A 24,754-nucleotide genomic window follows, 5' to 3' on the forward strand; every position below is an offset into this window, starting at 1 on the left:
TGAAGATTAAATGTGAATTTGATGTCTACTGAGTTACTAAGCACCATATGGGCAGCAAGTCTGGATGAGGGATAATGTAAGAGGATCAGGAGGAGGGTATAGCTGTCATCTCTGAATGGGTGACATTCATTATCACCAGAATGTCACAGAATGATAAGTTATGACTATCAAAAAACCTCTCTCTTTTAAAATCAGCCAGCAGACACATTAAAATCCAAAGCAACAAGAACTGAGTGGAGAACTTCATGAAATGTCTTGTATTATTTCTGTAAAGTTTCCTTGTACATACTGAGCTTTACGATTGTACGGACATTCTAGCCTCATCATAAATCACTGTATGATCATGCCTGTCATGTGACCCAGGGGTATAGTACTGTATACAATATAGTTCACCTAGACCGATAAGTAAAGCACGATTTTTTGCACACAACACAAAAGTATTAGTCAGATTTTATTTAGAAAGAATCCCAAAAAATAAACAAGTTGGCACACATTCATTTACAAAATGGTAGAGAGAGAGAGTGGCCCTTAAAATTACAATTCAATTTATATCATGATCAAACTCAAAGTGATATTGAGTGTTTGTCCCCCAGGTTACAATTAAAGAAAAACTGGGAAATAAAGGGAAAAAATAAAAACGTTATTAAAATTATTTAAACTGGAAATTCTTGAAGAAAAATGTTAAAGAAATTCAAGATGCAGAGTAAAATAAAGAGCCATATGATGTCATATTGTGGCGATTATGCTAAAATGTTTTTTAAAAATGGGAGAAAAGCGAATAATAAGCTAATTATAAATTAGGTAAAATCCTTGATAAATCACTGTGTATACCATCCAACTGTACATTTACTAACAAAACTTACAGAATGTATTGACTACATTCACATAACAGATTAATATATGACTATATTTGTCAATAATTTTGGCACACTTAATTATTTGGCATTTTTAACAGAGCATTTTGTTGATGTGTATCTTCTATTCATTTCACAGCAAAACATATGCAATAATACAATAGGTACTTCTCTTTTTCATTTTTAAAAATCATTTTTATGTTTATATTGTAAACATTTGATCTTTTTAATATAATAATCGCTACCCTGGTTATAAAAAACAAAAGTACGAACAGATTCTTAAAACCAAACAAGTCGATGAAAGAATGATAACAACTGCGGAACCCACTTTTCAAACAGATTTTAAACGTCAAGCATGGCTAGATATTTCATAATAACACCAAAATGTTAATGAATATATCAGACTTTAGAGGACTAATAAATTACAATATAAGCAACATATTTGGCATTAAAATGTGAAACTAGTAGCTAAGCTCTTAAAAGTATGTAGAGATTATGATTTACATGTTTAAGTAACTGGTGTGTAAGCAGATTTATTTAAAAGCCGTTTTTGTGAAAATACATAAAAATACTTTTTAATAGACTTTTTTTGTTCATTTTTTTAATAAAACAGACTATGTAAAGTGTGCTTGAGCTGAAACAGACATCGGGTGGCGTCAGCTACGAACACAGACGTACTTGATTGACTTCTCCTTTTCCTGCACATCACAAAGCTTCTGTGAGCTTCACATTCACGTCAAGTTTGTCACCAAAAATATCCGTCACGGGGAATAGATGTCATCAGCTCGATAAGTGAGCGTCTTTGTGTTAGTTGGTGTAATTCCAATAGGAGAGTGCATCTTTTGTTGTAAAGGGCCAAGGAAGGATTATGTCTCTATGACATCAAATGAGGCCTCCATCCTCCATTCAGCCACGAAGAAAGGCAGGAGATAGGGTAGAGGGAGAGACCGTAGAGAAATCATTGTGTAAGGCACTCGGCAGGTTCTTATCAATCAGGAGAGATCAGTCAGACTGACGTTCATTCCCACACCAGGTCTTACAAAGGGCATCGCATGTACTGCTTTAGGGAACTCAGGACTCATCACACGTCCATTCTCGCCAGTACTCCCAGTTATAGACACCCTCGCTTTGCTCCTCATGGCGTCCGAAAAGGTCACCTAAAACACGAGACGAGCAAAGAAACACACGCACACAAAACAGAGAGAGCAAGATGTCAGATCACTTCCTGCAAACTGGCTTCAAACTTATTTTTAAATGTTTAGTTGTATGTGAAATGCAGATGTGATTTGATACAATATGATGGAGGAACATCAAAAATGAAGGCTTGAACAAATCCACTGACCGAGTTACAAGCAAACACGGAGGCGTATTCAGGAAATCATATCGCAAGCAGGAAATGAGGGAGATGAGTTCTACAACAGTCATACATGACGATGTTGACGAAAACACAAGCATATGGATTTAGAAAAAACTTTTCTCTCCAATATGTGTGTCGTGGACGGGGAGTTTCGCTCTAGAACACCAGTACATACGATCCAGCCTTTTCCAAACCTCTTCATTCAATAGAACATTTAGGGAATGGAACAGATGGAAGCCAAAAGAAGCGTGCACGGGGAGAGATTTGAATGACGGCCGCGTTTCCTACCCCCTTAAATTTTTACACTTTCGATCCCATATACGTTGTACCCTTCCTTATAAGTGGCAAAATTCTGTGAATTCTGCGAGGAAGTGGGATTAATATTCTGTGCATTCTTTGCCACCTTCATGCGCTTGGCTTCGGCCCGGGACTTGTAACAGAACTCGACCAGGGCCACCAGCATGGCCAAGCCCAGGCCGCCCACTAGGATGTAGAAGACCCCAGCCACATTGCTCAGGCTGAGAGCACTGGTCTTCTCCTGCAATGGCACATGAGACGCGAGTCAGTCACCAGAGATTAAACACAAGATCTCAGTAATGCATTTAAATGTATACATACAAAAATGTAATTACAATAAGTGGCAATTTTGTTTCTATGTGGATACAAATGCACAGCTCAGGACAGTAATGTTAAATCAATATCTGTGCTAAGTAGAATGTGCTGCTGCTGGTTAATGTTGTGCCCTTGAAGCAATGCAATGGGGGCATTCAACATTCTGCTTTAATGGCATGAATTTACTAAAGCCTTTAACATTTGTTTAAAAAAAGGTTACGCACAAAACCAATAATATGGTTGGGATACATGACGGGCCATCACATTTCCACATGCTAATGGCTGTAGTAAACAATATTTCTTTGTTGAATTCATGACTATAGCGGGGCCAATTTACTATGCTTAGCCTAGATATGAATTACGCCCGTGTAAGAAAGCCTACAGGACCATTTAAAGGGATGCTCAAGAGAGGCATCTGGATGAGGCATAGCAGTAGACACAGGGGAAGCAGATGACAGGCATCAGGGTTAATAGGCAGGAGAAGATAAACATACATGTACACACCCATTACTTGGGGATTATGGGCTGTTTTAAGATCATTTAAGAGAGCTTTCCAAATATTAGTGTACTGTACTGTGCACAAAATGACCACGCATAAAAAACACACAGACACATAGACGAAGCTCACTTTTACACAATTCATAGTGCAATAACAGCAATAATTGGGGGCGGGGCAAATATAAAATTGATAAATACACTTTAAATATTGGGTGGAAAGTTCTTCTTACTTCTTACCCAAGAGCAAAGCATAATAAGGTTGACTACAGAAGTTTGACTTCTGAGCATCTTTGTACTGCACATTTCGTGTATAAATATGCAAACATGGCAATGCATGATGTATCAGGTATCACATACATTCATATAAAGAATTGTAGTAAACATTGAAACAAAACACACACACTTAGACAATCGACGAAACACAATTAAACGGCATAACACACAATGAAAATAATACAGACATGTAATAATCTTGGACACCCTTGTAGATGGTCCTACAAATGACCTGAGAGAAATCATGTTCATACAATTTGAAGTCTTTTGTGCTGAATATGAATGTCTGAGAATTGCTGTACTAAACTTGGCTCAGTTCTGCAAGTAAAAGCAGGAACTGAAATTCTCAGATTGGGAAGCCGAAAGGAGACTGTGGTGGTTGTGTTACAGATATTACATTAAGTGCATGTGACTGCGGTGGCATGCATTACTTTTTATTACAGTATAAGTGGATGGGACCAGATATTAGTAGCTCTGCAGGCATTAGTCATAGAATCTCACCAAGGCATCTCATGCTTGTTTGTGCATTGTTCATCTAAAATAGTTTGTTATTTAAATATGGGTCCTGCCCATTTAGCAAAAGTGTGCTTGATCACATAGAACCTGCAGCGACTAACCTTACTTCCAGAGTCCTTGGCTCCACATTCACCTTTATCGTACCACCATTTGTTTTTCAGCTTGTCTAAGGTGCCTTGCTCACTGAGTTTCAATACTGCAAGGTTTACTGGCGTTCTTCACGTGGGAAATAACATAAATAACATTACCAATGTTATTTTATGTTATTATTACATCAACTTTCTCTTAGATTCCACCTTTTCTCTCCTCTTTATTGCCGTGGCGATTTTGACGTTGATGCCCCATTTGGCCTAAGCAAATGCAAGTTTTGCAGAGCCAAATGTGCATTAACGTATCGCCTGAAGTAAGCAGCAAGGGCAACAGCCAGGTGCGGTGCACGCAATCGCCAATCCGAGACTTTGTTGTCATTTATGTGTGTGTTTTAGCGATGTTTGGCTCGTACACGTTGCTTTACCGATTTCCGGGTTTTTGGTTCCTGTGCGGATTTGCTGCTTACTTGAGTGTTGCATTGAGTTACCCATCATTTTGCTCTGGGGCTGACCTTGGAATCACCTCCCCCGCTGCCGCATTCTCCCTTGTCGTACCACCATTTGTTTTTCAATTTGTCCAACAGGCCTTGTTCATTCAGTTTTAGTACTGCGAGGTTAACCGCATTTCTTGAAACGATAAAACATAACTTGTAAGACAGGGTGAGCCAACTTAGCAATTGTCAATGGTCCTCTTTCAAACCTGATGATGGCTTTGATCTTTATCAGCCACGTAGTAAAAACGAAGAAATCGGGATTTCTCCTCCCTTTCAAAATTAGCTGTTTCAACTCGAAACTAAGACAAATCTACTGATTGAATGTATCTCGGGTGGCTTTGAGCCATTTGAGAGGATAGAAGGCAGAGTGCCATGCATCTAACGCAGTACTCGCGTCCATAACTTACATTTACAGTTACTGTGGCCTGCCAGTAAGATTACTAGAATGAGGACAGCAGAACAGCAATGGCAATAAAAGCTTTTATCTTCCCCATGCCTAACTCAATTTGTGCCAAGACCCACCCACCCATTTCTTATATCTGTCCTGATTGGTTGCTGTTCACAGGAGGAGGAGAAATAAAATGCCAATCCCACTAAATGAAGGCTAATAAAGCTAAATCAAATATCTTGAATTAATGCATAACATTTCAGAAAAGGTAAACCCAAGCAGTGCCACCTGTTACATGAATATGACTAAATTTGGTTTGATTGGCCAAATCGGAAGCTCAAAACACATCTTTGTTAATGTTCCTTAAATAAAAGCGTGTACTGCATGGGTTTGGTATCATCACATTAGAAAACATCACATTTTAAAAAACAGTTCAGAAATGATCACATTATTAGAAATAAGCAAAGGCAACACAATCATTAATGACTATAGAGAGATAGGAAACATGAAAGGAGAGGATATTGAAAAGACATTTAAAAGACAAAAATGAGACGGTACTCTTGAAAAACACTTACAAATGTCAAAGACATATTCTTCAGATTACTTTTGACTTGTTTTTAAAGCAAATGCAAATATAATGTATATATGCATCTTAATGATTAATAATTTAATTCTCTAAAATGTTCTCTAAAACATTCTACACTTTATATTTTGTATAAATATAAATATATTTTTTTAGTAATTTTAATGATTTTTTAAATTAAATTAAATTAAATTTGTTTTCTTTTATTAATGGCTCTTATGTATCTGGCTACTTCTATCTCTTTAATACAAACCAGGACACATGAGCACAGCTACATCAGGGTAGGTGGGATACTATAACAACATTGGACACATTGTTATACTATTCCACCCACCTTAATGAGGATCCTTTGGGAGTGGCGATGCCGTAGCCTTTGGAGTCCAGGTTCCCTCCGACCTTCATGGTGTCACAGGGTTTACGCTGTTCGATGTACTCATTCATGGTGGACTCCAGCAGGTAAGCGTACTTCCCCTTGGACTTCCTCACCCGCATCACACCTTCCGCTGTTGTCTTAACAAATACAGAGGGCTCTGCACTTTTCATGTACGTCCACATTTTGTCAAAAAGAGCAATTTTGGAACGCTGAAGAAATGAGGGAAAGAAATGCATTAATATTTAAAAAAATCGATATCCCATAAACAAGTTTTGCAATACAGTGGGAATGGAAATAAATGCTTCCAATTTACTGTTACTGCAGGCTGCAATCTATGTTAATTCAGCTTCGGCATATAATATATAAGAGTGTGGCTTTTCTAAATGCAGTCCGTTAGTTATATCCATTTAAAACAGACATTAGGAGCAAGTGTGAACAAAGTCTAAGTCAAGTTTCTGGGCTTTCAACTGTGGATCATTTTCTTATGATTAGATTAAATAATATGCACATGAATATCAGGCATATGAAAGATTAATTTTATATATATTATTTAATATTTATATATGACTTACCCTGAAAAACTCCTTTGTTGAGCCAGAATCCAAAGTTCCATAAGCAATCTCTGATTGCTTTGCTAAATCTTCTGCACTTTCAATTGGAGACACCATCCGCTCCACTGTCAGGAAGGCAGCCAAGTTAGCCGTGTAGGATGAAATTATGATCAGGGTGAAAAACCACCAGACTCCGCCAACTATCCGTCCAGAAAGAGACCTAGTGAGAATTTGTCAAGTGGAGTGCATTAGACATGACAGGAACATAACCAAGTTTATAACACACTGTATACATTTTAGAAGTAAAATGTGTTTAATATGTTAAATGACAAAGACATATGTATAAAATGTATGTGTTTTAAATATTTTATATCATCAATATTTTGGTGCTTCTCATTTCGATGTATTGTATTATATGAATATAATAAATATCTCAAAGATGTATATTGATGTGAAATCATTTATTTTACTGTATGTTCATTTGTAAATGATGCAAGATGTACCTACAATGAGTTTTAATGGACAATTATTTGTTTTGTCTTATACTCGATCACTTATGTAATGTTTTAAATTCCTCAACATTATTACGTTAAAGTTAAAAATTATTTGCATTAACGTAAATGTATCTAATTATTCATTATTAATTTATCTTCATAATGATTCCAATTTATCTTAAGTATGTAAGACTGGGGATGTAATATAGGCTAGACATACAGTAGACTGTAAAATAGTGGCTAGCGTTCTTTTGTTGGCCTTTACTAAACATTACAATTTGATTTGCCTGTAAGAAAAGGCATGTTAAAACATAGGAAGAAGTTACAGTACGTTTTAAACACAAACCTTGGTGAGATATCACAGCCTTGTCTCATAAAAGCTCCAAGCGAGAACCAAAGGCTGTTGAAAATCCCAAACTCATTGGTCGACTCGTTGGTCTGAATCTGTCCGTCTTCATATTCCTCTGTGTGCCACTCGTATGGGCTAAATCGGCTGACCAGGAAGAGCACCACGCTCACGCCGATGTAGGCAAACACGATACACATCCAAATCTCATAGGCCAGAGGGTCCAGGAAGGAGAACACACCAGGCTTGGACTTCTGAGGCTTTTTGATCATGATGGAGATGCCCAGACTCATGAATGGTTTTGAGAAGTCAATGACTTCTTCTCTGACTAATGTGATTGTCAGTGGAGCCACTGCTATGTCCGCTTTCTAAAATTAAAGAAATTGTATTGAACAACCTATGGTTTAAAACTACAAATTAAGCAACTTTTTGTGTTTCGTACATGTTTCTCTTACCCCATAAACAAGCTCTCCAACCATTCCATTCCATATCTTTGTTTCTGCATCTCTTGCTCCATATTTGCCATCTCCAACTATTTTTAGCTGATATTTGAACCCACAATGTTTTGCAATTTCAGCTGCCAAGTCCACACAGTAACCTTCATATCTTTCGTTATCCATAAAAAGATCAGCGTTCTTCTTCAGCATTACATATGGTGCTTCCTGAAAGAGACAACAGCAAACGGCTTGTCAAAGACCACAGATTTCAACAGTTTACTGACCTATAGTTAACCCCAGGTGAGACTTACTAGAATAGTAGTGACGATCACAGTCTTGTTTTCCAGTCCCATTGTATCATTTGGGAAGAGATCAGACTTTGTCACAACCATTTTATCAACTTCATTCCAATAGCCAATCTGAGACCGACAGGAAATCGAAAGTCATTTTTAACATTTAAAGTTATTGCAAATTGGTAAAGGTATTTTCCATAAATGAGTCTTACCTTAACTGCACCATTGCTTTTCAGTTCCATGACGTTGACAGTGTAATTTATCCTCTTTCCATATTGATCAAACTGAATGTTACCAGTAAGACCGTCAACTTTCACCTGCATCAAATGACATTTGTAAGATTTTTTCAGTATGTTTTAGGACAGTGTCTATTAATTTCTAGGATCTACTTGTGCTTGATTATAGGCTGTGTTGGCAATGAGATACATCACCTGTTTAAGGGCTCGTTCTATCTCCACCCCCTGTGCCCAAGGAACAGCAGGATTGGCCAGACAATCTCCATTGTTTGCTCTACGGGAGATGTCAATTCGCTGCTTGTGCAGGTAGCGGAAGGCCTCAGTCATCACTTGAACTGCATCATAGGTCAGTGCTGAAGTATACTGGACAGAGAAAAGGAAAAAGTTTTGCTAATGGATTTTGAGAGAACATAACATTACATGATTAATCTTGTCTGTAGCCATCTTTAAGGATCGGTTGAAAACGCATCTCTTCCGTCAACACCTGACCGATTAGTTCTGACTTCTATTTCTTTTCTACTCTTTCTATCCTTAAAAAACAAATTTGCTTTGCATACTGTGGTAGGCTATATGAGACCAGTTTTTGCTGTACTTATGCTTTTCGTCGTCCTTATGTTGTTACAATTGCTTCTATTGTGTACCTAAATTGTAAGTTGCTTTGGATAAAAGCGTCTGCTAATTGTAAATGTCTATTTACTTTTTTCCTTAAAGTTAACATGTGCAGAATACATTTTTCTTAATCAATTAGATGTTTTTTCCAATGTGGAAACAATTAACACTCATCCAAATAGTTTTAGCTTGCAGTACAGAACTTAATGTGTCTACCAAATTTAACATTAAGTCATGTAACAGACGCTTTTATCCAAAGTGACTTACAAAGTAGGAGTTTAAGTGTGAATGGGCGTGAGACTGATACGCTCTTTGTCTCTGGGAATTAAGCACATATATAGTCTTAGTGAACTGGTGAAAAGACAGATGAGACAACATTTTAATCTAGTGTGGAAATTGAGTAACACACTTTTTCTAATATGGTTATAGCCTTTTAAATGAAGGACTTTTATGTTAATTTAGTAATTACCTGGACATATCTTTCAATCATATTCAGTTCAACTCTTAATTTAAAGAGCATGGACACACTGTTCTTACTCTTATCTTGCTGTCTGCTCCAGGATACTCTTTCTCCTCTAGAGCTTCCCAACGCTGGTCAAATTTGGACACCAGTGGATCATCAAAATCCACAATTTGAAAGCCTGACACATTGGCTCCACCGTATTGGATTTTGGAAAGATCTCCATCCACGAATCCCTGGAAACAAGATGGTTTTCTGAGCATCATCATGTCCTTATCAAAAGGTTGTGTCTTAAGCTTTTGTCTTTTGATGTGTAAATTATTTGGCATTTAGTTGGCTAAAATAAGAACTGCACACAGACAATAGGTTACTCTTTATTATTATACAATTTTAGGGAACTTACTAGATTTGCTATGATGTAGTGATATCCCTTCACATGCCTGCCAATAGTTATCACCTGAACAAAATGGGAAAAACTGCATTAAAGGAGCAATGTGGAGATTTAAGCGACAGTGGTGAGGTTGCGAATTGCAGCATCGGTTCACTCCACCCCTCCCTTTCGAAGCACTACGACAACTGTCTACATGCACTACATGGCGAATTTCATTTTAGGGGACCCGAGGTATATGCAGATAGAAATAGCTCGTTCTAAGGTAATAAAAACATAACACTTCAATATGTAAGGTCTTCATATACATCTGCAGACAAAGTTATGTAGATTATATTGAATTTATGTCAATAGATCCTACAAAAAATCACACATGGACCTTTAAATCTATGGGTGTCATCAAATCATTGGGTCTTATCAAATAAAATTACAGCTAATCCCTTACAATAAAAAGTAACAATAAGATATGTTCTTCACCACACTAGAATTTAAATGAAAGAATAAAATAAAAGAAGTCTGAGAGGTTAGAGCATTGCTAATGGCAATGGTGTATAGATAGAGCTATATTATAGAGCCCAGATATAGAGCTATATTATAGAGCTGCATTGATTCTGGTGGTTGGTTAAACACACTTGTGCAGATCTTAAATAAAAATCAATAGCCCTTCTCTGAGGGTACAGAAAGCGTGAATGAAAAGCCCATCTGATGAGGAATTTTCTGCACACTAATGGCCATCTGTTTGTGTCGTCTACTGATTTATAGTTGTGGTGCACTTAAAATGCTTTTAGTTCCTATATCATTCATTCATTTAATTACTATATAGACGTTCATGTAGAGTCATATAAAGATAAATACATAATTTATTTTCCTTGTGAATGTAAAATAGGGCAAGGAAAACAGTGACAAAATGTGTTACAAAATGTCTCTGCGCATGTTTGATATCTATACCTGCTCCATGATGTCTTTAACCTTGTCTTGTTCGCAGTCAAGAATGACCCTTCGCTCCTTTTTGTTTTCTAGGTCTTGAAAGAGCGAGCGATATGCCTCATCCTTTCTGTCATCCTTCATATTTCCCACATTGATGGCAGTCACCTGCCATTTCTTCTCTGCTGCTGTGTCCAGCACAACTTGAAGAGTGGTGAGTCCTGATTGAGAAAAAGAGACAAACTAGGTTTTTAGAAGATGCTTAAAATAATTTGAGAATTTTGTTCAATGTACGTATGTGATAGGAACTTATCCAGTGTGTTTTGACAAGACAATAGAAATCGATTCACAATATCTGTAAATATGTCAATATTTTCACAATGCTTTTTCTCGTGTGTTTTGCCCTATACATCAACTAAGAAAAACGTATATTTATGTTCACATTTCCCTTGCAGTGTAAATGTAGACCTGTTTTTTTCAACCAGGAGGCTGGAGACCTGAACAAACCTAAAAAATGTTTTTAATGAGTACAAATCTATGGGTGTGAAAAAGGTTTGAGATCCACAATGTAGAAGTATTCCAGCAAAGAAATTAAAATGTATCCAAATCACATTAGGGATTGACTTCTAAAGAGTTAATGATATCAAGGGCCCTATAGTCATATCAAAACGGAATCTAGGAGTATCTTATATGTCACATTAATGATTCAGGGGTATGTTCCATTTAAATCTATTTAAGAGATATGTTAAAACTTTTAATAACTAATATTGGGTTAATTCATGTAATATTTTTTGTACTTTTTACATTTATTCATATTGCTGATATTTTAATCCAAAGCAATTTACAGTACATTTAAACTAGAACAATTCTATATGTAGACACACCACTGGACGTATCCTTTAAATTTACAAAACGCACAAAAGTACCTATGTAACTTTAAAATAAAAAAAATCTAAGAATGTGTGACTGAGATTATTCTCAATAACCTTACACTTTTTAAACCAAACAAGTCAAATAAAAACAAGTGAGCACACTTAGGTTTAATATTAGCTTTTTATATTACTTTATTTTACTAAAATTGTAACAATATGTTAGATTTCAATATATTTGTATAATAATAATATCATTTAGAATCATGATTATAGAACAAAATCCTGCTAGAGAATAACTGGTTCAGTAGCTGTCTGTTACTCTCCAGTCTTTCCTCACTTAACTGATCTGTATCATCTGTATTGCATAATCTCATTGTCTGTCTATAAACCTGGTGCAATTGGATCTTGGTACAGATGTGTTAGGCTGATTTAATTAGCCATTCCAATTATGCACAGGTTAAGGATGAGTCTCACAGTGGGGCAGAATTGGTCTTTATCTGAGTTCCCAGCCAACCCGTTATTGATTATATAAAGAAAAACACTTTAGAACCGTTTAGAAGAAAGACACTAAGAGATCCTAGAAAGTTAATGTAAGATGAGAAAAAGGGCCACTTTTAAAATAAATTACTATGCAGACAAACATTAGTTACAATCTTGGTATTAATTCTAGTGTTTAAAATAACGTCCTTCATATCTAGAATGATTTTATAAAGAGATACGTTTCAGCCTCCAAGGTGCATAATCCCATTTCTGTTATATTCTTTATTTCCAACAATCAAATGCATACGCTGACCCAAAGTTAACTGTATTTGGTTAAAATATAACAATTTATTTGAGATGTAATTTATACTGTATAAATATTAATAAATATGATTATTTAATTGTATATTAATTGTATTAAATTACATTAAAACTACTCAGCAGTTTTTTATTCTTTGTGAAAGTCTACCGGAAGTTAAGTTTGGGCCACATAGCATATGTTTATGTTGTTATGGCTGAAATCATCTTTATATGTGTGTCAGTGTCACTCAGTGTTCCTTGTCCCATGTATTTCAGGACCACGGATAGCGACACTTTGGATCCCCGTGTGCAGCAGGCAGGATGACAAAATAACCATTAGATTCTCAGTCACTCATCAGCATCCGGTACAAAAGAAATGTTGGCATCTTGGTCAGGTAGGTAGTGAAGAGAGTAACTGTTTTGAAACAGCCACTAAACTGGGCCACCAAGAAATCTGTCATCTACTCGCACAGACACCAGATCACTACTGATCATCACTGAACGAAGGACTAAACTGGAAATTCGCACCCATAAACACAGCCGCTCAATTTTTAATGCAAATCAAGAAAATAGATCATATAGCCTAACTGCTGTACTGCCCTCTTTGTGTTGGCTACGAACAGATGCGTTCTGCCTGAAAAGGCTTTATTTTGCTTTTGTTTGTTCAAAGGTTAGTGTAGAGTCTAAATCAGTGTAGAGCCTAATCCAGAGTAGATTTTTTATTTGCTTGTAAATTTTACTAGAGTCATGCTCAAATTTTAGAGTGGATTTTTGCGAGGCACTTTGGGTCAAGGTCTATTGTTGTAAATGTGCTTCATAAAAATCTGACTAAACAAACACCTTATATCTGCACTGCTGACACTGTCCACTTTTAATTCCACTCTCTCTGACTTAAAAAAGAAAAGCCTTTCTAAGGTAATACATTATAGATTTGATTCATGGTGTGGTGAACAATTTTGGAGTTGCAAAAACTTTTTTGTTAAGAATAATCTATCAGCAACTTCTTCATTAATGCTTATCCATCAACAGCTTATACATCAACATCAACATATAAAACAATCTATACTCTTAAAAATTAAATGAAATGAAACCTTTTACATAAAAAGGTTATATAAAACATTCTTCACAGCGATGCCATACAAAGCAATGCATTTCGGTCCAAGGTTTTTGAAAGAACCTAAAGGTTCTTTAGATGTTAAAGGTTCTTTATGGAACCAAAATTCATTCAACATACACAGTACAACGGTTGCCATGGGGATGCAGTGTCTATGTGACCTAATTAAAATTATAGATGATGAAAAGTGCACCTTGACGTGCACAATTCTACTCCCACGCATGCAATCACAAGATTTTGAAATAAATAGCATATATTTAACTCGCAACATGAAAGTTGGAACAGTCTCAAAAGAACAGCTACATAAAAATTGGTGGATTTTTAAAGGGAACACTGGGTTTACATAATTAATATACATAAATTACAAATGACACACATTGTGGGCCTTTTGATATTTTTCACAGGGATGAAAAATGCAGCAACTTCACAGTTAATAAAACGTCTCTATTACACACTTTTATGTAAGACTTGACACCATAGTCTGTAGAGAGCCACATCAAGCCTGCTCATTTGTGTCTCATGGCACTCAACCCCCGCAACCATTCAAAGAAACCGAGTGGGGGTGACATAGAATAAAATGAGCGAGCACAGAGAATGGGGGAGCGAAGAGAAAGAAAAGCTTGAGGCAGATAGGAAGCTGAGAAACAAACCCAGTGAGTCCAACAAACACACAAAATGAAGCTTTAATAACACTGTAGTCTAAAGGACCCTGCCCACTCCAGCCAAATCTGCTTTATATTGTTGATTACACAGTTACTACTCTTTGGAAAACATCCTTAAGGTGTTATCTTTCCAAAATTCAGCCAGGATCATCATCGGAGAGAGATGATAACATTTTAGGCCCTACTCATTGGCCCTGGGGGCCCACTAATACACATTTTGCCCTGAATTCCAGCGGCGGCCCTACATTCAATCAAGCTTAACCAGTCCCTTTCGCATCACCCTAAATACACATAAACTCCAAGACATTTCACTCCTGTTTATTTTCGAACGCTAGAGAGACACTTTGCTCCAAAAGAGATATACAATACAATGCCTTACCTCTGTCACTGTCGTAAAGATAGGCAAACTTGTCCCATTTGTAATATTCGATAAGACTCAGGAGAGGTCCTTTAATGTCCGGCCGCATCTGAAGGATAAACTGCTGATTTCCATCCAGAGGAAAACTGGGTGTGATAAAGGAAACGTGAAGTGTCCCACAGAACGATGTTATTGTGTTCACCGACTTCTTGTCATAAAATCCAAAAATAGCATAGACTCCCCTTGAGAACTGAGAACAGACTGAGAAAGAGAAGAGAATCGGTTAGAATCTGATCAAAAGTAGCAGGTTTTGTGTCATGAAAAATTTTACAGAACTCAATCTCACTCGTTTTATTTAATCTAAAAATGGACAGATCCATTGATGATGATGTCATCATCAAGGCATAAATTGGCTAAATAAATAACTGGACCACTATGTAGTTAATCATGACAACAGTTTGTATTTATGTTTCATCTACAAAATTATTTAAAAAATGTATGCAGTTATTTCTATGCTCAGATACTTCCATTGACCCTTAACAAAAGACGATCTATGGTTTTGACATTACATGTCATACAATAAAAAATGTATAAACCTTCTGTTACTACAGCTACATGACACTAGGACAATGGATTTCAACAGTTTGTCCTTATGTTTCTGAGATGATACAACATATGATAAACTGGGCCACCTCTATAACAATGACCATCTGGCTGTAAGCCATTGGACATTTTTCCTACATCTTCCTTCCTACCATCTCCTCCACCACTAACTACAGCTCTATCGTAGCCTTCCCCAACTCGAACCGTCACTATTTCCCCAGACAGTGGCCCATGTATACGTTGTACATAATGAAGCCTCTCCATGGCATGTGTGAGCTACACCACTGTGTCCATCCATTCTCTGTCACAGATCATAAGCACGCAGCTGGTCTTAGATCTGTCCTTAATGAGTATGTTACCTAGCACTATTAATCCAACAATGTGGGCCAAGATAAGTAGTTCTTAACCACTTATGACTGTTAAAATGTTCTTATCTCCGACTAGTTTCCACCTTTCTATTGATTTAGTAATCAAAAGGGCAAGAAGAGGTCAGTTCATCTGATAGGTCAAGTCAGGTCATCTGGTGAATGGATGATGAATCAAAATGTGCCAACTGCCAATTGATTGGACACTGCTTACACATCCAAGACTGCAAACTCTTTCTTAAAGGAACAGTTCACCCAAAAAATGATGTCATCATTTACTCACCCTTGAGTTATTCTACAGTATATCTGTATATATGTCATTGTTCTGATGAACACAGAGAAAGATTCAGTATTTGGAAGAATGCTTGTAACCAAACATTTCCTGCCACAATTGACATGATTGTCAAAAGTGCCCCAGAACTGTTTGCTTTCCTACATTCTTCAAAATGTCTTATTTTGTGTTAAACAGAAAAAAGACATTTATAAAACACCTTTAAATATCTTAAAATACAATGCTTGGTTTTTTTCATGTACTCTATGGATACATTCATTTTACTGAGAAATAATAGGTGATTTAATAATGTAGTAATCAGCGTAATCTTGAATACCAACTGTTTTTATTCTCTTCCTATTACCAGCTGTAGAAAACCGATATGAAAAAAGGTTGTAGGTTAGATAAAGAATTGCCTTGCCACAAGCTATTACTGTTGTAAAATAAGGGGACTGTAGCCAATTACTGTTTGCAGTCAACCTCAAAAAATCTACTGCCTCTATTTTAGGTCCAAGTCAGCACCTTATTATTAAATCTTTTCAAATGTCTTTCTAGCTCTTTTTCTATATGTAGTGGCAAAACATTATGTTTGATAGTCTCTTTGTCTCAATTTGTGTTATTTAACGGCAAATAAATACATACTTGAAACTGCTTTTAAAAAGATACGTATGGCCCAATCATCCAAGTGTGGAAGAACAGCAAATGCACATCTTATTTTAATCAAGACCGCCAACATGTACGGAGAGACTCAAGACTCCATTAATGACACTGTCACATGTGACTGCTTTCTATTGGCACAGAGTCATTAGCATACAGTAACAACCGTAACAAGTGGAGCGTGTGGGTAAATTACTTCATGTTGTTAATAGCTAATGCCTCAGAGCTTGACTTATTTATTTAATTTCTAGTCATTATGACTTTTACATTTAATGGAACTTGAATAAAAGACTGATCTATTTTATAGGCTATACATAATCTCCTTTTTCTCCTAATGATTTGCTCAGCTCAGTGTACAAAAGTAAATATTTAAGTGCATCCTCTCTTAAAGTGATAGATCACCAGAAAGTTGAAATTCTGATGTTGTTTACTTATTCAAATGGATGAAAGAAAATAACACAGGTCTGGAACAGCAAGAGGTATAGTGAATAATAACAGAATTGTCATTTTAGGTTCAACTATATACCAAATTTGTGCATGGACAGATGAGGAAAAAATAAGTAACCACTTTATTTTATATTTAAATAATTTTTTAGTCTTTTACTATTTCTAGGTACGTTTAAGTAAAATTATATTTTTGTTTCATTCTGTGAGCTAGTGACAAACATTTTCCCTAATTTAAAGTGAAAACATTGTTATTTATTTGTATTTATTTGCAGAAATTCAAACTGGTCAGAATAACGTAGTTAATGTTGGCAGATCTTGGATACAGCAAAGAAATTGAGTTTGTGTTCAATGAATGATTTTACATGTATTTTTGGATCAGTAGAACAATTTTGTGTTTTTCAGGAAATGAAAAAAAAACTGTACCTCTTAAATTTTTAAATACTGTGTCGTCAAAGTTGTCAAGCTTTTTTTTATACTAAAGCAAGTGGAAAAAATAAAGGGTGAAAAAGAATAATTACTTCACAAATGGATATACATTTTCAGGAATAAGCCTAAACTACGTCTTTTCGCATCACTGTTGGGTGACTGTCATTTCTGAGATGATTTAAGTTAAACAGACACTGGACTGAACTTGCCACAATAACTTAGAAATGTTAATTAAAAACAAACCTAGAGTCTCTTAGCTGTATATACTGTATATGAACAATACTTATATTTAAATAAGATATATTTAAAACAATACTTATAAACTACATACTAAAAAACATATTACAATATTAATTATTTTACTTGAATGTTCAAGTCCCAGATATAGAAGGAAGTACAGTATGTCTTGCATGACATGAGATCACTATCATGTCCCAACCCCTCATTTAAAGCGTTGCATTGGCAAATACTGGCTCACTAGACCTGACTGTAGTGCTGTAGTGCTGATATTAAATATGTCCTCATGTAATGAAAACCAGATAACCTTCAGAGAGGGAGAGAGAGAGAGAAAGGCCTGGAGTAGTATATTTAGCTGTCCTCATTAGTTGGCCTTATTTTCTTGTGTCTGTTCTATAGGACTTCCATTTCTGGACTTGATCAAGTCCCCTGCTTTCAAACCCTGTTCCTTGAAGGACACGTAAGCTGGCTAAGCAATTACATTTCACACATGAACATCATATCAATAAATATTATAATCAATGAACAGCATATCCCAGCATTTATGTTGCGTCACTCATCTATGACCTTCTGCTATTTCACACACGTAAGCTGCATACTGTATGTGCATGTATACAGGTGCAAGAATAGAAATCTATATGTTGTTATAGTCATTAGGGTTTGTTTACTTATCTTATCACTCGTTTGTTTATATTGACAGAGATTGCACAGGAAGTGTAATAAAAAATGAGTTGTTAGCACGATTATTTCTGTTGTTTCTTCTCCTCCTTTCTTGTATTCTACATAGTAAATTCAAAATTCTTTATGCTATTTTGCAAATACAAGTGTGATGTTGGCAGTAAATTGCTTCTCACAGTATATTGAGCTGTAGATGTGATTGACAGGCCGTAGTTGTTATGGTCTGATCCTATTTGTATTTAGGTCTGTGTGTGTCCATGTGTGTAAAAAGCAGGTTCCCGCCGCTCTATTAAGAGGAGCATTGTGGGATAGATGTGGTTCTCACAGTCTCTTCCTGCAGCTGCCCCATAGAAAGACAGAGAGCCTCAGTCAACTGCAATTCTCTTGTTCACAGAGGACCGGATAGACGCATACAAAACAGACTTGACGAGGCCTGACCTACAAAACCTGATTTAAAAAAACACATGGGTCAAAAATCACAACGCTATGAAAAGTCCCAAAACTATACAACTGGAGAGTCATTTAAATCCACAGAACCAAATGATTTTGATTTTTTACTGTTTACTAGTGCCCTAAATTATTTGTAGACTGATTTTGACTGTTGTTCAACTAATGGCTAATGGAGGGAGTATTCTTTTCTGTCTTTACAAACATGAACAGTACAAATTACCTTCACATTACTTTAAATGCAGTATTATGCATTTTAAAATCCAATTTCTAAAAGTTATCTTCCTTTCATTAGGCAGGGTTAATGGTTAAGGTAAGGGTCATTTTGCTGATGCTAGGGGACAATCAGTGTATTAAGGCACAAAAATGAACAAACAAAAAAACAGAGCAGGTGTATATGAGAACATTTTGTAAATGGCTGGATGAAAAGTGCACTCGTGTCAGGGCATCTCATAAGGTTTTGAAAGTAGCTCAGAGTTGGAGTCCAATATAATGAACACATGACACTTGATGTTTGCTCATTATTGACGTGCCGTTACCATAGCAACAGCCAGACACTTTCAGTGGTGTAAGAGGGAACACTGAGTGTTAAAGAGACTGTCAACAAACTTAAAAAAGATGAATAACTGTTCATCATGTACCCTAATGCGGTTTTAACCTGTATGACTCTTTTCTACCATTTTGAAAAATGTGCTTTTTTCTATAAAAAGTCGATGGAGACTGAGGCTTTTAGTTCTAGGTAACCTCTTGCTTTTAGATAGACACGTAAAATTGAAAATTGCTAATACATGCATGGGCAACTTATAACACATGAAAGGCACAGAAATACACGCATTTGCGCTATATGACCCCTTTAAATGCTTGAAACATCCAGAGACTGCAATGATGGAGAAACTTGTGTTGGCTGACGCGGGTTAACCGAGCAAGGTCAGAGCAAGCGCCCTCTGCTTGTACCTTTTTAAAGTTTCTGATAATATGACAGTTAACAGCAACCAGAGCACTCACGCTATAATCCTTGACTGACAGGACAGCTGTTTTGTGGTTACCTAGCAACAATGAAAACCACTGCACGCTGTTATTTTCCAAGAGTCAAACAAAAGACTGGCGCGACTTAAGATTTCGAACATGAAAAGCGTGTTCTATGTGATCGCCATCTTAGGGGCGATTCACATTTCGTGTCTAAAACCGTGCGGAAAACACGAGCCGTACCGCTTTCTCTAGTCAAATGACCCTATGACCCCTATGACATATAGAAAAGTGTGCGCACCGCATGCGCTTCGCGACCACGTCGATCGCTATCATTACATTTAAAATAACGAACTTGCCCTCGCAAAAGACGTGAAACATGAATCGCTCCTTAGGGGCCAATCATACAGTTGTGCAGTTAGATGTGCCTCCTTCAAGTTGTTTAACTTTTTTTAACGTAGGATGTTTTTATTCAAATCATATCCACCTTTACTATAAATTTCCTGTTCTATTGCTTGTTTAGTTTCACAATGTGAAAGCTAAAAACAGAGTTATTATAACGTATTCTGCCAGATTACCAGCACAGCTAGCAGACGTTCAGACACTTCCAACATGCACATTGTAACCACTGACGGTGAGAAATCATTATGATTCGTCACGCTTAATTCCAGTAATGAGCAGTTGAAATGGATTGCAGCAGGGCAACAATAATACATGCAATTTTCATTATGTAAATGCAACCCTTTAAAGGAACCCAGCATCTCCATGGTGACGGTCGAATAGAGTGTGTCTCTCGTGTGTGTGTGTGTGTGTGTGTGTGTGTGTGTGTGTTGAAGCTGATTTCACACTCCGGCAGGACAAATCATATTCCGCTCACACGAGCACACATACAGCATATAGCGTGTCCATTCTGAGTGTGCAAGCTCAGGAACAGATAGATTATAACCACAGGGTGTTAGAAAACTCTTCCTCGCCATAAGGGGCGAGCTCATCGCTATGGAAACTATGGAAGAGTCTAGAACCCAGGCTTTGAGAGATGCAAATGCAACACTGCTAGCTGGAAATCCATGTTTCCAGATCCAGTGTCCATATAAATATACATTTCATTTTTGGAATGCGGTGGATAAAACATTCCTTTGTTGTAAAAAAATTTTATGTGAAAAAAGAGACTAGGTCCCATTACTGACTATGCTTTAGTGGGATGTGCTTATTTCAAAGAGTCCGTCATACAAGCAGTCTACTGAATAATGAAAAACACAACAAATATCATACAGCAGCAGAAGCGAGCACCGACTAGAAAGGAGGCCATGTTGAGATGTTAACCAGTGCTGACGCTCACCCATTTGTCATGATGAGATGATGTACTGGACTTACGTGGGAATATGACAAAGCTACGCTGTCTAAGGCAGCTCAAAAATGGCCAGCTCTCTCTATGAGAAGACTCTGGAAAGTGGAAATCGAACTGTCAGATAATTTATGCATCCCTTTCTGCAATGTAGCTGCAGGCAGGGGAAAAAAGGGCCTTTTAATAGATGGGGGTCATCCCTGTGGCGGGATATGAATGTGAACTGTTGGTACGGCACTACGATTCTCTGTAACAACTATACTGACGACATTTACATTTAGTCATTTACCAGATGCTTTTACCAAAGTGAAGAATTCAGGGAGCGATATGTCATAATAGGACGCCTTTACCAACTCAATCTCTTTTAATTGCCATGGGCAATATTTATTCTGATGTCTTTCTTTCCTAGTTTACATATTTTAAATTTGTTGAAATCCCAGATAAGGGTTTTTGTCTCATCCACAGTCTCTGTTGCTCTTTTTCTCTTCTGTGCTGTTTTTCAGCAGTACGACTCTAAATCCTTTTTTCAGTCTGCTGTGTGACAGCTGGATCAGAGCGAGCCAACCCCCCCATCCACATATCCCGACAAGAACCCTGCTGTGTCAGGTAGGAAAAACAGGAGGTCTTTTTAATTGAAAAGGGATCGAATCACCCAGTTAGTGGGCGACAGTTGCACGGCCACGTATGTGCTGACAAGAAGCACACATAGCTATTGATCAGGATTATAATGACATGATTTATTTCCCCTTGTTAATAGACTTCACATTCACTTACATGAGCGGATGAGGGATGGGTTGATATGCTTCTCACCATATGTACAGTATGGTTACTGATATATCAAGGTTATGTTTTAATAATATGCTCTAGATATGTCTTCCAGATAGATGAGAGACCTTTCATCTAGATGGGGAGAACTTATTTTTTACTTGTACGTGTGCATGTAACATGCGTACAAATACAAGAAGCTTATTTTTTTAATTGGTCATTGACAATTTTATTTTAAGATAGAAACAGAAATCATTTATGTTCCATTATATAATTTATGGAATTGTATGAAGAACATTTTTTTACTTTATTGTTTGTTTTATGCAATATGTTACATGAAATCCTTTATTTGTAACATCATATCTTCACAATATACCAGCATGTTTGGGATTTGTGTGAAATATATAATTTAATGACAATAGTTCACAGTTAAGTGTATATACTCTTGTATGATCGAATCCATTGCACCAGACAAGAAGTGATAAGTCTCATTCCAATACTAATAATGCCCAATGTACTGTCTATACAGTAGCATCTATGTCAAAGAAGAGTGAGTGTCATTATTTACTTGTCAAAACAAGGTGCCATAACGTGTGCCTTATTATAAAACCCATTTACTACTGAGCCAGAGCTACAATATCATGTTCTTAAGTTTTCATTCCTCAGTAAAAAGATTGGTCTGATTCATGTGTGACCTAAACACAAACAACATAAGGTCACATGCAATGTAATAATTTTTCATACCAGCAAGTTCTATGAAATGTTCCATATATCAAAGTCCAAATCTTGTATTCCAACAAATCTTGCATTGTTGAACATAAAGCCTGCTGCTTTTTTCAAATGCCTTATATTATATTGGAAAGTAAAACACATCAATAATGTTGTACAAAATACAAAGAATGTGTGTCCAGAAAGCATACTGTGATCTGATTTATTATAACCGATGGCCACATCTCCCTAGCTGCTTTTAAAGAGATGAACTAAGCTGAATAGCAAAGACAGAAACGATAAAGTGGTGCCTGTAAATGCATAGTGCCATCTAGGGGTTTTCATCTATGAAAAATAAAAGAAATTATGCCTGAAAGAGCTATTGTTAACACACAACAGTCATCCTGAGGAATAAAATAAGATCTGAGATTGTAGAACACGGGGTAAAGCCTAACCCAGTTATGACACAAAGCTTGATCTATATTCTGAGAGGGAAAGCCCATGAGGTGCGTTACATTAAAAGAGATAGCACATTAGCTAAACTCTCTGTACTCTTTACAGTAGTACATTGCCATTAAAATGATAAATCATACACAGTACGATATTAAAAATAGAAATACATCTAAAGTAAACTAACAAATTCAAAACCATCTTGGTTGAGAATGTTCTCATGTTTAAGATCTGCATTTGATTGAGAAATTATTCCGTTTTTTTTAAAAAGCAAAAGAAGAAAATGTCATCTGAACAATGATGAGCCGGAATTTCCTCGCCAAGATATTGCTTAGCAACAGCTCACTGAATTCTAAATGAAATCCTTTAGGAGAAGTGATCCACTTAATAACGGCTATATTTGTTCATGATCATATCATAAAGTACGATGAGATCTAATGCCATGATGGTCAAGAACAGAGGTGGTTATGTTTCTAGTTCAACAGGCTATAGCCACAGACAAAACAGCAAATGTATGTAGATGACAAACAACTGACATGATTATATTGTAGTCTAGTCTCATGATGATCATAGACAACAATCTATTTACAGAACTATTGGGCCATAGTTTTGAATGCTGGGATATTGACTTTTCTACCTTTAATCACTTTAAGCCCTCTGGATGTGTTAAGAGGATCGCTTATTCAAATGAATGGACGCTGGTGCAGCCTGCCCATGCTTTCTGTGACATTAAGCTGCTTCTGATGATGAGAGCTCGTCCTCATATCTTTTGCTGTGTAAACCAACTTTATACCCTCATGGAGATGTACACAATTTGAGATGCCACAACTGAAACTTTAGTATATGCAACGATTCAATCAAATCAAATTGTCATTAAAACGTATTAGACAATGCACAAATTATGCAGTCACGTTAAAAGAAGAAGAGTAACTTACAGCAGTTAGTTACAGCGAAACTGTTAGCTACTTCCAGATTGTCGATGTGAGGCGTCAGTCTAAATTCAGCCGTTCCGAACTGAACCATTCCTATCCGAAAAGCACTGTACTCCTGATCGGCTCCCCTCGGAAACAATCCCCCTATACGATACGAAATAACCAGATAAAACATTAAAACGACATTTTTGTTTTCAGTACATTTCTACAGACTGGAGTGATTTTATGATTCTCACAGAAGTATCAATTCGTGATCCATAACTTAGCTGAATCGCTCAAAGCTTAAAAAAGGATTAACCACCAGGAAAGGCAGATTTACAGACTCGTAAAAATAATATTTTGGATAAATTTCAACAAAACATACCAATTTGGACACTGGGAGACGCTCCGATAGTCAACCCACATAAAAGGGAAATGAGACAGATCGAAAAAATCTTAAACTGTTGCATCTCCACGACACCGTATCTTCATCCACTGTATAAAAGAAAACGTTCTCGTTTACACAGTGTTCTCTCACATCCGTAACATATTGAAGGCGTTCCTGGAAAATGAGTGCGACTGCTTTGTGCAGGTGGTTCTCTACCGCGGACTCCGTGCCTCAGTCCCAGTTCTGTTGGAATGAAATAATGCAGATCTCTCTCTCTCTCTCTCTCTCTCTCCCCCTTTCCCTCTCCCCTCCCTGCTTTCGCGCTTCCTTCAGACGTGTTTTGATTCATTCGCTAACGAACAGCAACTCTGCACATTCACGCACATGACTCAATGAGAACAGGTGATCATAAATAAAGTCATTCATAAAGGCTAAATATATATCTTATCTTAGATTGTCATCACTGTCATATGTGTTAATATAACGTGCTGTTGCAATCATTCAATGCTAAATATCTGGCGTACCTCTA

At 36.7% G+C, this 24,754-nt stretch overlaps 1 protein-coding gene across 4 annotated transcripts; it reads right to left on the reverse strand.

Annotated features, from left to right (window-relative positions):
* Positions 1 to 433: 433 nt before the first annotated feature.
* On the reverse strand, positions 434 to 24,478 carry gria2b (glutamate receptor, ionotropic, AMPA 2b; the record flags this gene model as incomplete). Of its 4 annotated transcripts, none has more annotated exons than XM_079479758.1 (16): positions 434 to 2,011; positions 2,615 to 2,749; positions 4,712 to 4,826; positions 5,999 to 6,246; positions 6,610 to 6,808; positions 7,429 to 7,796; positions 7,884 to 8,090; positions 8,177 to 8,284; positions 8,371 to 8,475; positions 8,590 to 8,757; positions 9,541 to 9,699; positions 9,867 to 9,920; positions 10,800 to 10,996; positions 14,583 to 14,822; positions 23,862 to 24,002; positions 24,223 to 24,463. In XM_079479758.1, 16 exons carry the CDS (start codon positions 24,305 to 24,307, stop codon positions 1,847 to 1,849), a joined length of 2,694 nt encoding a protein of 897 aa, XP_079335884.1. The 4 variants fall into 4 exon arrangements, with proteins under 4 accessions (XP_079335884.1, XP_079335886.1, XP_079335885.1 ...); XM_079479760.1 differs by having other exon boundaries at positions 440 to 2,011; positions 2,500 to 2,749; positions 24,223 to 24,478; XM_079479759.1 differs by lacking the exon at positions 4,712 to 4,826 and adding an exon at positions 4,212 to 4,326 and having other exon boundaries at positions 440 to 2,011; positions 24,223 to 24,458.
* Between the last annotated feature and the right edge of the window lie 276 nt (positions 24,479 to 24,754).

This window comes from Barbatula barbatula, assembly GCF_947034865.1.
Source record: "Barbatula barbatula genome assembly, chromosome: 18".
In the NCBI taxonomy this organism is placed as follows: Eukaryota; Metazoa; Chordata; class Actinopteri; order Cypriniformes; family Nemacheilidae; genus Barbatula; species Barbatula barbatula.